At 40.0% G+C, this 12122-nt stretch overlaps 1 protein-coding gene across 6 annotated transcripts in view; it reads right to left on the bottom strand.

The window, feature by feature from the left end:
- The window catches only part of TDRD1 (tudor domain containing 1), a 54124-nt gene that overhangs the window by 23354 nt on the left and 18648 nt on the right, over positions 1–12122 (bottom strand). For 5 of the 6 annotated variants that reach the window (XM_077349820.1, XM_077349822.1, XM_077349823.1 and 2 more), the window contains 6 exons: positions 10777–10953; positions 8232–8375; positions 7054–7222; positions 4846–4902; positions 2274–2447; positions 1611–1718 (listed from right to left, as the gene is read on the bottom strand). In XM_077349820.1, coding sequence (XP_077205935.1) covers positions 1611–1718; positions 2274–2447; positions 4846–4902; positions 7054–7222; positions 8232–8375; positions 10777–10953 — 829 coding nt within the window. The remainder of the gene's footprint in view (positions 1–1610; positions 1719–2273; positions 2448–4845; positions 4903–7053; positions 7223–8231; positions 8376–10776; positions 10954–12122) is intronic. The other variant, XM_077349825.1, reaches the window with a different exon arrangement.

The raw sequence follows: 12122 nt of genomic DNA, 5'->3' as shown, positions 1-12122 counted from the left end.
GAGTATATTGAGAAAAGTTGAGTTAGGGAACTGAGAGACATACATGAAGATTGCTTACGGGTTTGGCAGCCAGGATTTCAAACAGCCAAACAAGTTGGTGTGGGTTAATTTACATTCCTAAAGTTCAGTGCATAGTGATGAAAAATGCATCAAATGAGGACCATGTTGTGGCTCTACAAAGTTCCAACAGGGGAATTCCAGCCAAGAAAGCAGTGGAAGAAGTAAAATGCTCTGGTGGAATGAGTATATACACCCAATAGACATGTAGCATGCCCTAAAAGATTGTGCAATCCATCTAGATAGGGTGTATTTTAAAAACATGACCCTCTAGGCCAGTGGTCCGCAACCATTTCCAGGCTACAGACCGGTGGCGGCAGGGAGGGTGATCGCCCGGCTGCACATGAGCGTGTGCGGCTGCGCATACGTGGCCTGGCACAGCCCTGCGGGGGCAGGGAGCTGCGGCCCAGTGCCAGGGCCTTTGCAGCCCGGCACCGGGCCACAGCCCCGTGGTTGGGGACCACCACTCTAGGCCATGCTGAGATTTGGGAGATAACCGGCTGCCAGCCCCACAGAAGGGGGGGGGACAACAACACCAATTTCAAGTCAAGGAGGAGGTAGGCATTTCCAACTCCATCCTGGTGCAGATTCACAGAAGATGGTTGAAAGAAAAAAAACTGTAGAATCAGCAAATACTATAACCCTTCTCTTTAAATAGCAAAATAATGCTGGAGTATGACTGGGTAGGAACATATCACTCTGATGTACAACCACCCCTGGTGGTTTTTTAATTTAAAACCATCTCTCCGCAGTAGGCCAACTCATGTACAGTCTCCATATGGGACTACACAAAAATCTATGATGGACCTCTGTATACAAAGGCAACAAAACTCTAAATGCTAGTGCTCGAGACAGCAATGAGAAAGGCCTGTAGTCCATGTCTGTTTGGTTCTTCGTATAGTGACTGACCACTATATGAAACAGGATGCAGGACTAGATGGACCACTGGTCTGATCCAGAGGATCTACTTGTGTTCTTTTCAGAACCAGTTAATACCACTGTATCCATGAGCAAGGACCTCTGACCATCCTGATACATTGTGAGGTACTGTAGGTTTTAAAGATCTCTAATTAGCCATCTTGCCAGTAATATTATACTTGGGCAAAGGAATCCAGCCCGCCCATCTGTAGTTTCCTTTGACGGGGTAAAAATTCAGGTCCATACGTGAGTTCTTGAATTCTATTCCCTCTTTCCCATATGATATGCAAAGATAAAGTTAAAATACCTTCACTCATGTATTGTACAGCATGAATTCAGGGTCAAACGAGCAGCTCCCTGTTTGTTATATAGTACTAAAGGGTAACACTAGAATGAAGTTTATAGTTAAAATGAACAGATTGCTCAGTACTATGGCATTATCAGGGTAAGATAAAGAATCTTCTAATCAGTGATCTTGGTCCCATACATTTAGTTCCTCAGAGGCAACACACGTGCAAGCATACACAATCACAGACTACTGATGTCTAATTGTTTTATTATTTGAGAAATTAATTTTATGCAGGCACTTGTCTACATTTACAAGTCACACTTTATTTTTTTTCTCTACCCCTTACCTGTGAACTGGGCACAGCATGTGTCTCCTACTGCTGGACAGAAGTCAGGGACAGCAGAAATTTTGTCACAATATTCACTTAGCGATGCTTGAAGTTGAGCAAGTTTGCCTGCTTACAACACAAGTACTTCTATGAAAATGTTATATATTAAAATCAGAGAACAATTCATATATCAGCTAAGATTTTATCATACAAAAATTCATTTCTGTATCAAAAATAAGTCTTGAGTCTTAGTTTCATTAGCATGGCTTCAACAGCACCAATCTCTTTCAGAGAATAGGCAGGCAATATACTAGCAAACCACCCCGTATTGAGTCTGCCATGAAAACGCTGGAGGGCGTCACCCCAAGGGTCAGACATGACTCGGTGCTTGCACAGGGGATACCTTTACCTTATACTTAAATTACCTGAAATTCAGATGCCTGTTACACTTGCCAGAATTCTAAGTTTTACCTGAAAGCAATTCCAGTCCTTTGGGGCACAGAAAAACTCTTTAATTTTGAATGTCCATATGGTAAATGGTTGGATGGCTAAACCCAGAAGCCATATATTATATACTTGTTCCTTCTAATAAACTAAATACAGAACTCATATGTCCTTTCCATTTGTGGGATCAAATTATATAAATGTGTTTCCATTTCAAATAAATGAACAAACACTTACGGCCATTTTCTAGGAGCTGACAAAAAAAATATCCTGGTGTCTGTATGTGGGCAACCACACCCAAAAATGCATCTCCTACAGACAGTGAATTAATCTGTGGGATTAGACAGCCATCACCCCAGTCTCTACCCGCTACTGTCTTTTCCTCAGTGGGGGTTTTCTCCATGGTTGGATCTAATAAAAAGATTTTAAAAGAATCTATAGTAAATCCATTTAGTAGCTTCTATTGGTTGTTAATAACAATTAAACCTTAAAGACTATATTAAAAAGCAAGCATTAGCCTTGAAGTACTTATTCCAGAACTTCATACAAATATGTGAAGAGTAGCGATGCTGAAATAGACCAGTTATTCTGTTTTTCTGCAGTCTGTCTTCTTCAGCTGTCCTTTCACTCTTTTCTTATGGGCCCCACCAACCCCACCCTGATGAGTTTACGGATTCTGATGTATTTAAAGTAATTTGATTTGTCTTAAGGCTGTTAGCAATATGCTCTTCATATTTTCTTTATCCACATAATTGTCGACTAACATTTGTTTTGCCAGTGTTTGGGCACTTATAAGGACAAGGCTTCTTGCCTTCTCTGTATTCCTTGACTTTGCTGGTTAATCACACTGGCATTCTCTTTGGTGGTACTTTATATAATCCCCAGTATACGTCATTTCCAAGCAGTCTGTGGTGATCTGCCCGATTCCACCCACCTACCAATTCCACCATGTTTGGAAAATTTCCTGTTTTGAAATCAAACCCGGTTCATCTGTATTTTCTGGATTCCTTCCTTTCACATAAATACTAAATTTAACTGTGATCAGCCTTCAAAGCTGGTGCAACATTTATCAGCTGCTATGACTATATATGGTCATATCAGCCTTCTCTCCCCTCCCAAAATGGCCTGGAGGGGGAGGGAAAAGGAGGGGCACAGGTGGGCATATACACAACTATGCTTCCCACCATATTCTGCATGATTGCACCACTTCAGGGGTTTTCAAAGCCTGAAAAATGTTTCAGGGGTTTTCCAATGGTAGAAAAGTTGAGAAAGGCTGATCTAACCAAGCAAATGAAACTACTCTTTAAGGGTAATTTTCTAGTATATTAAACTCAATGCTCTCTTTAACACATAGGATTACTTTACCTTCCTATACAGATTCTAACTTTCTGATAGCCAGGACTTTCCATGTCCAATTAGGTTTATGAAATGCCCACTAAATCTGTATTAGTTTTACAAAATAAAAAACACCAACTAACTCCGGCTCTTCTACTTTAACTCAGAATCTTCCAGTATTTGCATACAAATGCTTACTTTGTTTCCTTCTCCACACAGCATGAAAAGGTCCCCTGCTGCCTTTTTACCTACTTACACAGCTATCATTTCCTGTCACACACTCACAAATTCTTAGCCGACTTCTATTTAGGTTACTTGGATCAATTAGTCTATCATCCTCTAGGATGAATGAGCTCAAACAGAATATTTCCTAGATTTCTGTCACCTACCCTTCCCCCAGTCCCATTTAAGCACTGTTATGACAATTAGCACCAGCAGCCAGGGTCCATTTCAGTTTAATTGGAAACCATCTTTATTATGCACAATCAGCTTGTCCCAAATTATTCAGCAGTGCAGAACCAATCTAAAACTTTCATCCCACCACTGCCTTATGCATGTATGAGAACCTGAATCCTATATTGTGGTCCTGTGCATGGAATAGGCAACATTTCTAAAAATGCTCCCTTAGAATTCCTGAACTTTAATCTTTGGCCTTAAAACCTACATTACTTCTCCAGGACTGCACAGTTAAAAATTCTAACACTGTTCATGACAATTTGTATCACAGCCACTGGCTCTTCCCTTTCATTAGCCTCAAGACATTATCACACACCTTAAACGCACAACCCCTGGCAGCCAAGTCAATGTTTAATCAAAATGCCCATCACAATACTCATAGGCTACGCTCATTTTCTAATATCCTGGTGCCAAAGCCATTCTCTCTGTTTAGGAATTAATTTCTACTTGGAGTTCCATTTTCACTACTAACATGTAGCTCAAACCCTATTGCACCAGTGTTAGAATACAATGCTCACTGGAATTGACAAGCATGGTACAAACAATAGCTGACAAGCATAAAGGAGCACAGAATCATCAATCCCCTCTGAAAGAACTGAGCTATATCATTATTGCCCTGAATGGCCTGGAGAAAAGGAACATGTAGAGGTTAAAGTAAAAGTGGGAACTAGTAGATTATGGTCTCACAAGTATAGGTCAGCCTCAACAGATTCTCATAGTGAGCCAACGCTAGAGACTCAAAACTTGCCATGCTTAATTCTTACAAAGTGCTCATTCACTTAAGTATGTTGGACAGCAACCAGGGTTCTGGCAACTCAGCTTTCCTGATTTTAGTAAAATAGCCCTTTGCATTATAACTTGTTATGGTGTTCACATGGATACCTTTGCAGGTCCCGTCATTAAGGCTGCATCAATAACTTATGTCAATAGCTAAGGACATATTTCTTAGGGGTCACTATCTGTCCTCATACAAGCCCCAATAAAACCAAAAAGGAACAATAATAACTTAAATACCTACCAGCAGCTGGATTTTCTTTGTTATTCATTTCCAACAGTATTTCATGCAAGTGCTTACCTAAAAGATATATTTATGAATATTCATACACATTACAAAGCAATGCATTTAAAATGTCAGGTTTTACTTTCTCCAGATCAGTGCTACTTGAAATGCAAGGTTTTACAGAACATGTGTAAAGCATTACAGTGAATAAGCTAATCTTTAGACTCAGGCACAGAATAGTCCAGGACTTGTAACCAATTATTTATATATATTTATTTAATCATTCAGTTTATATACTGCCCCTCACTGTGACGTCCCTGAACGGTGTACACAGAAACAATGGGAACAGGAAAGTAAATTGAAACATTTGAAACATTTGCAACAATATGTACAAAAAATTATAAACAGTTATTTTGGGCAACATCAATGAAAGTTGAGCAGGGGGTTGGACTAGATGGTTGGACTAGATGGCCTGTATGGCCCCTTCCAACTCTATGATTCTATGATTCAGGAATATTGAACATTCGGGTAGCTACAACAGTTTAGATGGGAAAACAGTAGCAGCAAGAGACATGTTGGGTGTCAAGTGTTGCCTTGCAATGGGACTAGGTCCTGTCACTGGCCTCACTTAAAAGCTTGGCAGAAGACTCCATTTTGCAGGAACTTATTCTACCAGGTTGGGGCCATGGATGAAAAGGCTCTGGCTCTGGTCGAGACAAGGAGGATTTCTTTGGGGCTAGAGATCACTAAATTATTGGAGTGGATAGTGTGTGTCATTCGTCAGGGAGAGCAAATAGACAGACCATGAGGTATGCATGACCATGACCACGTATGGGCTTGAAGGTGAGTACCAGGACCTTACACCTGATTCAGTATTCAACTGGTAGCCAATGCAGCTGCTCGAGCATCAGAGTAATGTGATCTCCATGATGTTCGGGTAAGAACACAAGCAGCTGTATTTTGGACCAATTTTAGTTTCCAGAACAGAGATATGGGAAGGCCTGAAAACAGCCTGTTACAGTAATCCAGCCTGGAGGCGACTGTTGCACCTCACTGTGGTAAGGTGTTCTGGGGCCAGATAGGGCACTAATATCTTGGCTTGGCAAAGATGGAAAAACACAAGCTGCACTATTCTCGTGACTTAAGCTTCCATAGTTCACACCCAGATTTCTGACCAATTGGGTTGTTTTAAGTTGTACTGTTCAGGCGGGGGAGGCACACTTCCTGGTCTGACCCTTTCCCCCTATCCAAAGAACCTCCACCACTGAGGGTTGGGCTTCATGAGACTACATCTATGTATCTATTATTATCATCAAAAGAAACAAAACCTGGTGATTCTAGAATGTCCAGTTGCCTTTTAATATGTATTTCTCTCTGATTGCCAACTGATTTTGCTGATTCTATCCCCAAATCTAAAAGAGCTTGGAGGGAGTTTCTGAAGAGCATTTAAAACAGCTTTTCACCAGCTGGTTTGAAATTGATTGTGTAATATTAATGGAAATAAACCTGGAGGGTTTTATACTATCCATTAGCTACTTAAAAATTGCTAAAATGCAGATTTGGGCCTCACCCCTTAACAGTCTGATTCAGGAGCTTGACACACATTTGGGAACTTATAAGATAGCTCTGAGGAACCTGGACTGAACTCTCTTCATTTTTCTGGTGGTTTGCCATATTTTTTTCTATTTGACATTATAGAGCAAATTTTCTTATATGTTGCTGGAGCCCAATAGAGGTTCTGGACAGTCACACTATAAAGATCCCTGTGTTGTGGTTGGGGCTGCTGTCAAAACAAAGTTTTTAAAAATCCACACACCCAATCAAATCTCCAATGACAAACCAGCCTTGCTGGGCAAAAGCCACACTCACTTTCTTAAAATACTGCATTGAAAGGTGTGGTGCTTAAACTAGTAATAACATTCAAAATTCAAGGTAAAGTTCATGAGTACTGCATGAGCACTATAAGTTTGAGGAAAGCCAAGGAGAAGGAACCAGAGAACAACATCACTAACCAGAAATGATTTGGCACCTTCTGCATGCAAACCTTTCACAAATCTCAGGCCTCTGTCCAACAAGACATCTATCCCTGAGTATCATATGTCACTAATAGCAAGCATAAATGTATAGTAGTTTTTTTTACTAGGCTTGACCCTCGTGTTAATTAAACAGAAAACATTTCCAACAAAAACTGCTTGAAAATTATTAAGACTGAACAACCAAACTTACCAGAATCAGGCAGGACAACATCTACAGCAAAGGATGTCATCTCACCCATCAGAACATCAACAATGATCACTGAGCAACACTTTCCCATAAGAAGGGCTGCAACAGTGCTGCTGCAATTCGAATCCCACTCTCTCTTAGCTGTGACATTAGCAACATGGCACTTAATGGCCTAAAAACCAATCAAAGCATACTTCTTAGTAAATCAGTATTACTAGCTATTAAGGGCACTTAAAATGTCAATCGTAAAAGCTAAAGGTTTTCAAATGGCCAACCTTTAAGTTAATGACAATGAAATCCTTACTCCGGTTGAAGCCCAGCCCACTGGAATCAATGGACTAGGACTGCAGCTAACTCTAAACTGGGCTGCACTCATAGGAGTATCAGATCTATGATTGCTATGTGATAGCAACTAAACAATTATGCATTTAATCAAACATGTACTTTTTAGAAACACAAAGTATAAAAAGAAGCATTTCACCCTAAAGAGGAAGGTGTGATTTTTAAGTTTCTGACTGGCATCACTACCTCTAGGTACAGTACACACTATTCAGCTGGTTTAGTAGAGTGGCCGATTATGATCTGAGAAATCCAGGTTCAAATCCCCGCTCTACCATGGATAATGCTGGGTAATCATGGGCTAGTCACCTATTCTTGGCCTAACCCACCTCACAGGGATACAATGGAAGGGCCTGCAAAACAGAGCTCTTCTGCCAGGTCTTTGGTTGAGGCTGGGTGGCTGGGCAGCAAGGACGATCATGGCCCCCCTATAGGAGCAGCGGCTTGCAAGTTCCATCTGTCCCCTCCTCACCCTTCTCCTCCCCTCCAGAGGTATTGCTGGGGATGTTAGGGATGGGACAATGTTTCCGCCATATCTTTATTTTATACTATTGATATTGTTGTATTTTAAGGTTTTTATTGTCAGGGGTTTTAATGGGATTTTTTAGATTACATCTGACATTTGTAACCCGCCACGAGCCTTCAGGGAGTGGCAGGAGGATGGATGGCGGATGAATGGGCGGGCGGACAGACGTACGGACAGACAGACGTATATTGGTGTCCCCTTTGAAAAAAGTGGGATATAAATGAAGTAAATAATTAAAAGGGTCTATCTGTACATTCCTTCCCATTCTTTGCAGTAAGTTTGTACTAGTTCTTTAGATATTAAAATGTATACTTACACAGGGTGGAAAGACACAAATATCTTTTTGCAACGGTTTGATTCGACAAAGTGGCATATTTTCTCCATTTCCATAGTCTATGTATAGCACCTGAGCTCTCTTCTTAAGGGCATCAATATCCTGAATGACTACTCTGTACCAGGACTGGATGTGAATAAATTAATTTAGGTCAATTTGTGTAAACATAAATAGTAACTTCTTAAAAACTTAAAATATCCGTGTTTTAATTTAGCAATTAGAAAATATAATGGGAAGTTTAATTCCAGAATTTTCAGGGACACTTCTTGTACTTATATGAGTAATGACATTCAGAATTCAAGGCAAATCTCTACAGTGCAAACTTCTAGTTCAGCCACTCATTATTCAAATATTGGGTATATTCAGACACAACCAAACATGGCTGAAGCTTTGAAACTCCTTGGGTTTACATAATTTGCTTCCCTCGTCTTCATGACTGAAAGAATTCCTAAAGAATTTTCTGTGACAATCACATCAGATGAAGCAAAATATGATTTATTAGAAACCAGAAATCCTTGATCTCCAAACTATACAAGAAGGAAAAAGGAGCAGGGTACACAGAGAACTCCAGCTTGAAGGAGTCAAAGGCTTGCTTCTATAACACTTGCTACTGTGTTTGAATGTAGGTAACTGTCTGCTTTGAGCAGCTCTTTCTGGGGTTGTGCAAAAAAACCCCACACCCCTGTATTTTTTGCTTGGGTATACTGAAAACTTCAAAGTATCAGCATTTCCCAATATTCCTGAGTCCCTATACTGGCATGAGGATTCAGACTCAGCAAATATGCAAGAATCCTGATTCTTTTATAGCCAATGGTCCCACAGGGTATAATGAAATCGATCTGGGTATCTGGAGCTGATTTTTGAGGTTGAGGCAGCAAATTTGTAGCATAGCTGCTGGTGCCTTTCTTCAGAAAATCCTCCAAATTTCAAAAGGATTAGGACCACCCAAAAAGCTGCCCTCATCTTCCATTGTTTCCAGTGGAGAGGAAAAACTGTTTAAAGGGATTGTGGTCCCTTTAAATGCTTTCTCCAAGCCGCAAAAGAATTCCAAAGCCATTTAAATGCTTGCCAGTCCAAGTGACATGTTCATCTGGAAGGAATTTAAAGGAACTGCAATCCCTTTAAATGCCTTTTAACTTTGACTTTTCAGTGGCCCCAAAAATCCAAATATGTTCAGGATTTTTTTGGGCTTGGCAATTTCATCCCAAACCTGGATGCAGAGAGAGGCAGTCAATAAAATGAATAATAATAATAATAATAATAATAATAATAATAATAATAATAATAGTCGAAATTCAGCACTAATCTATATCTGACTTAAGTAATACCTGGAAAATGCCAATAAGTTATTTTCCTGATAATTTTTCAGTTTGGATTTAGACAAAAGTATACCCCTAGTTCTCCCATGAGTTTGAAGTACTCTACTATGCCCTCAGTAATGTTGCAACTTATTACTGCTTGAAACTTTCATCACTGGGTGACTAAGATTGCATTTCATTGGCATTTGACTGCCTATTCGTTTTACTGCTGCCAAGTTATAAACTTTGCATTCACTAGACAATAGTTGCAGGCCAAGACATCGCATATGCATCTTTCTTGCAACCCACTCATTTTTTAATCTTACTGATCAGCAACATTAGACTTTTATTGTGCATTTATTTTTATTATCCCTTCACTCCCATCACTCATATATAAAAAAACTTTCTGTGCACTGATTGAACACAATTCCACTCACATGAAATGTCTATTTTCCCCCCACATTATCAACAGTGTTCAAAAACTAGCATTCATAATAATAGTGAGGGAGAAGATGCATAAATATTTCTTCCATGTGTTTATACAGTGAAGACAACCCAAAGTTGCATGGAGGTAGCCTGCTCTTGCTTTCTATAAACAGGATCCTATTATGTAATGTTTGCACCACTTATGTGTTGTTTTAATGCTTATGTTATACTTAAGTTCTTTCTAGTTGGTTCCCCATTTCCACAATTCTAATTCATTAGTTTTTAAATGTTCCATTTTGTTGATTGTACTGACTCTGTAATCTGTATCTGTAATCTGTCTTCGGTCCCTTTGGGAAAGGCAAACTATAAATAACGTAAATAAAAGTAAATAAAAAAAATAATGGGTAACTGCAAGCCACTCTTGCCTTTTGTGGCTCCCTCCTTTCCTATCTGTCTTTAGTGATGTTTGAAAACATCTTCATTTGTGAGTTACTACACAATTCTAAAGCATCAAGCTACATTTTTATTTGTAGTGAAGTTCTACTTGGGGCATAAAAAACCTACAGACACAACTCACTTATTAGATTTTAGCCAACGTAACTTCTTGAAAAAGAAATCAATCTATGCATAGGGCAACTAAGCTCCACAAATGGAAATTATGTGGCATAAATAATTAAACTAATTATTCCAAGTGCTCTAACAATTCCCTCCAAGAAACACAGTAAATTACATTTTAAGCCATTTCTAACTTTGGCTAACTATGCATTGGAATTTTTTGAACACACAAATAGAAAATCAGTTACCTGATCCAAGGAATATTTTGCAACACAAACTTCTCCTTTTGAAGGAATATAGTCTTCTTGAATAACTCCATCATAGTCTTTCAATTTCAAACTAAGTTTGCTGATATTATTTAGTATCTCTTGTGAGTTCACTTGTACATAGAAATCATTTGGATTATTGAACACAGTTACTGTACCCTAGAAAGGAAATCATAGTGGAATAAGTTTATATCTAACAGATGTAATCAGTATTGCTTATTTCAGGGGCCCCCAATGTGGTGTTCACCAATACTTCTTCTGCTGCCTGCTGAATGTATTTAGAAAGTAGGTATGGCCAGATGGAACTTTTGCCCCAGTAGGGCTTCTGATTGGATATGCAGATTTTTAAAAACTTAGGGCCTTTTCGCACAGGGATCTTTGTTGCAAATTCTTTGCGGAATGAAAAATCGCCATTTAAAATAGTGGAATTCGTCGTTATGCATACCTGCCTTTGTAGTGGAATCAGTTGCGTTTTTTAGCGTTTCCCACAGGCTTCCGGTCTCGGCAGAAATCGCTAGAAAGGAAGCGCTATTGCCAAGCTCGTCCCGCCCCTGGCCGTCAAGCAGCCAATGGGCAGCCGTTAGCATGCTCCCAAACAGCCCCTTTCCCTTTAAGAAAGGTTTAAAAAAAAAAAAAAAACGACCCATAGCAATGAATCTAGGTAGATTCGTTGCTACGGAGAGACCCATCCAGCTGCCTAATGTGAGCTGTCGTTTGATTGTATGATCATTTGCACGCTGCCTCGAGTGATAAAAAAAAAAATCCCCCCCCCCTCTCACGGGCACGATTTTCGGCTGAATTTATTTGTAAAAAATAAAGGGACTTTATTTCAGCAAACGGGCTTTTCAGTTGTTTGTGCTTAGTGACTAAAGGTGAAGGACTGAAGCCAGGGAAGCCTCTAAACAGAAAGAGGCTCGCCGGTGCGTTTATCCCCGCTCGCTCGGAGAAAAAAAAATGGCGATCGCTTCGCCGGAAGTTTGGAGGAGAGAGCCAGGGGGAGGGACTTTGAAGAACCAGCAACAATGGTAACGCTCAGATCTTTAGCGCTACTGTTGCAGATTGGTTGCAGGAGTGTATCGCTATCCGGAGGGTGAATCCACTTTTCTGGATTCCCCTGAAAGCGCCACAACGAAGCGCTTTTTGCTGATTGGTTTCAGGATTGTTGCAGATTGTCTACGACGTCGTGGGTTATGTCAAATTAGTAGCGTTTCCAAATAGCAACCATTCTGCTACTTTGAAGCCGTGCGAAATGGCCCTTAGTTTCAGCAGCAGTTGCTATCACAGCATAAGCATTGTGAGACTGAAAGTAACATGTGGGAGTCAATTTG

Source organism: Paroedura picta, chromosome 8, assembly GCF_049243985.1.
Source record: "Paroedura picta isolate Pp20150507F chromosome 8, Ppicta_v3.0, whole genome shotgun sequence".
Classification (NCBI taxonomy): domain Eukaryota; kingdom Metazoa; phylum Chordata; class Lepidosauria; order Squamata; family Gekkonidae; genus Paroedura; species Paroedura picta.
Note: the sequence above shows the minus strand (reverse complement) of the source record. Positions and strands in the feature narration are given on the sequence as shown.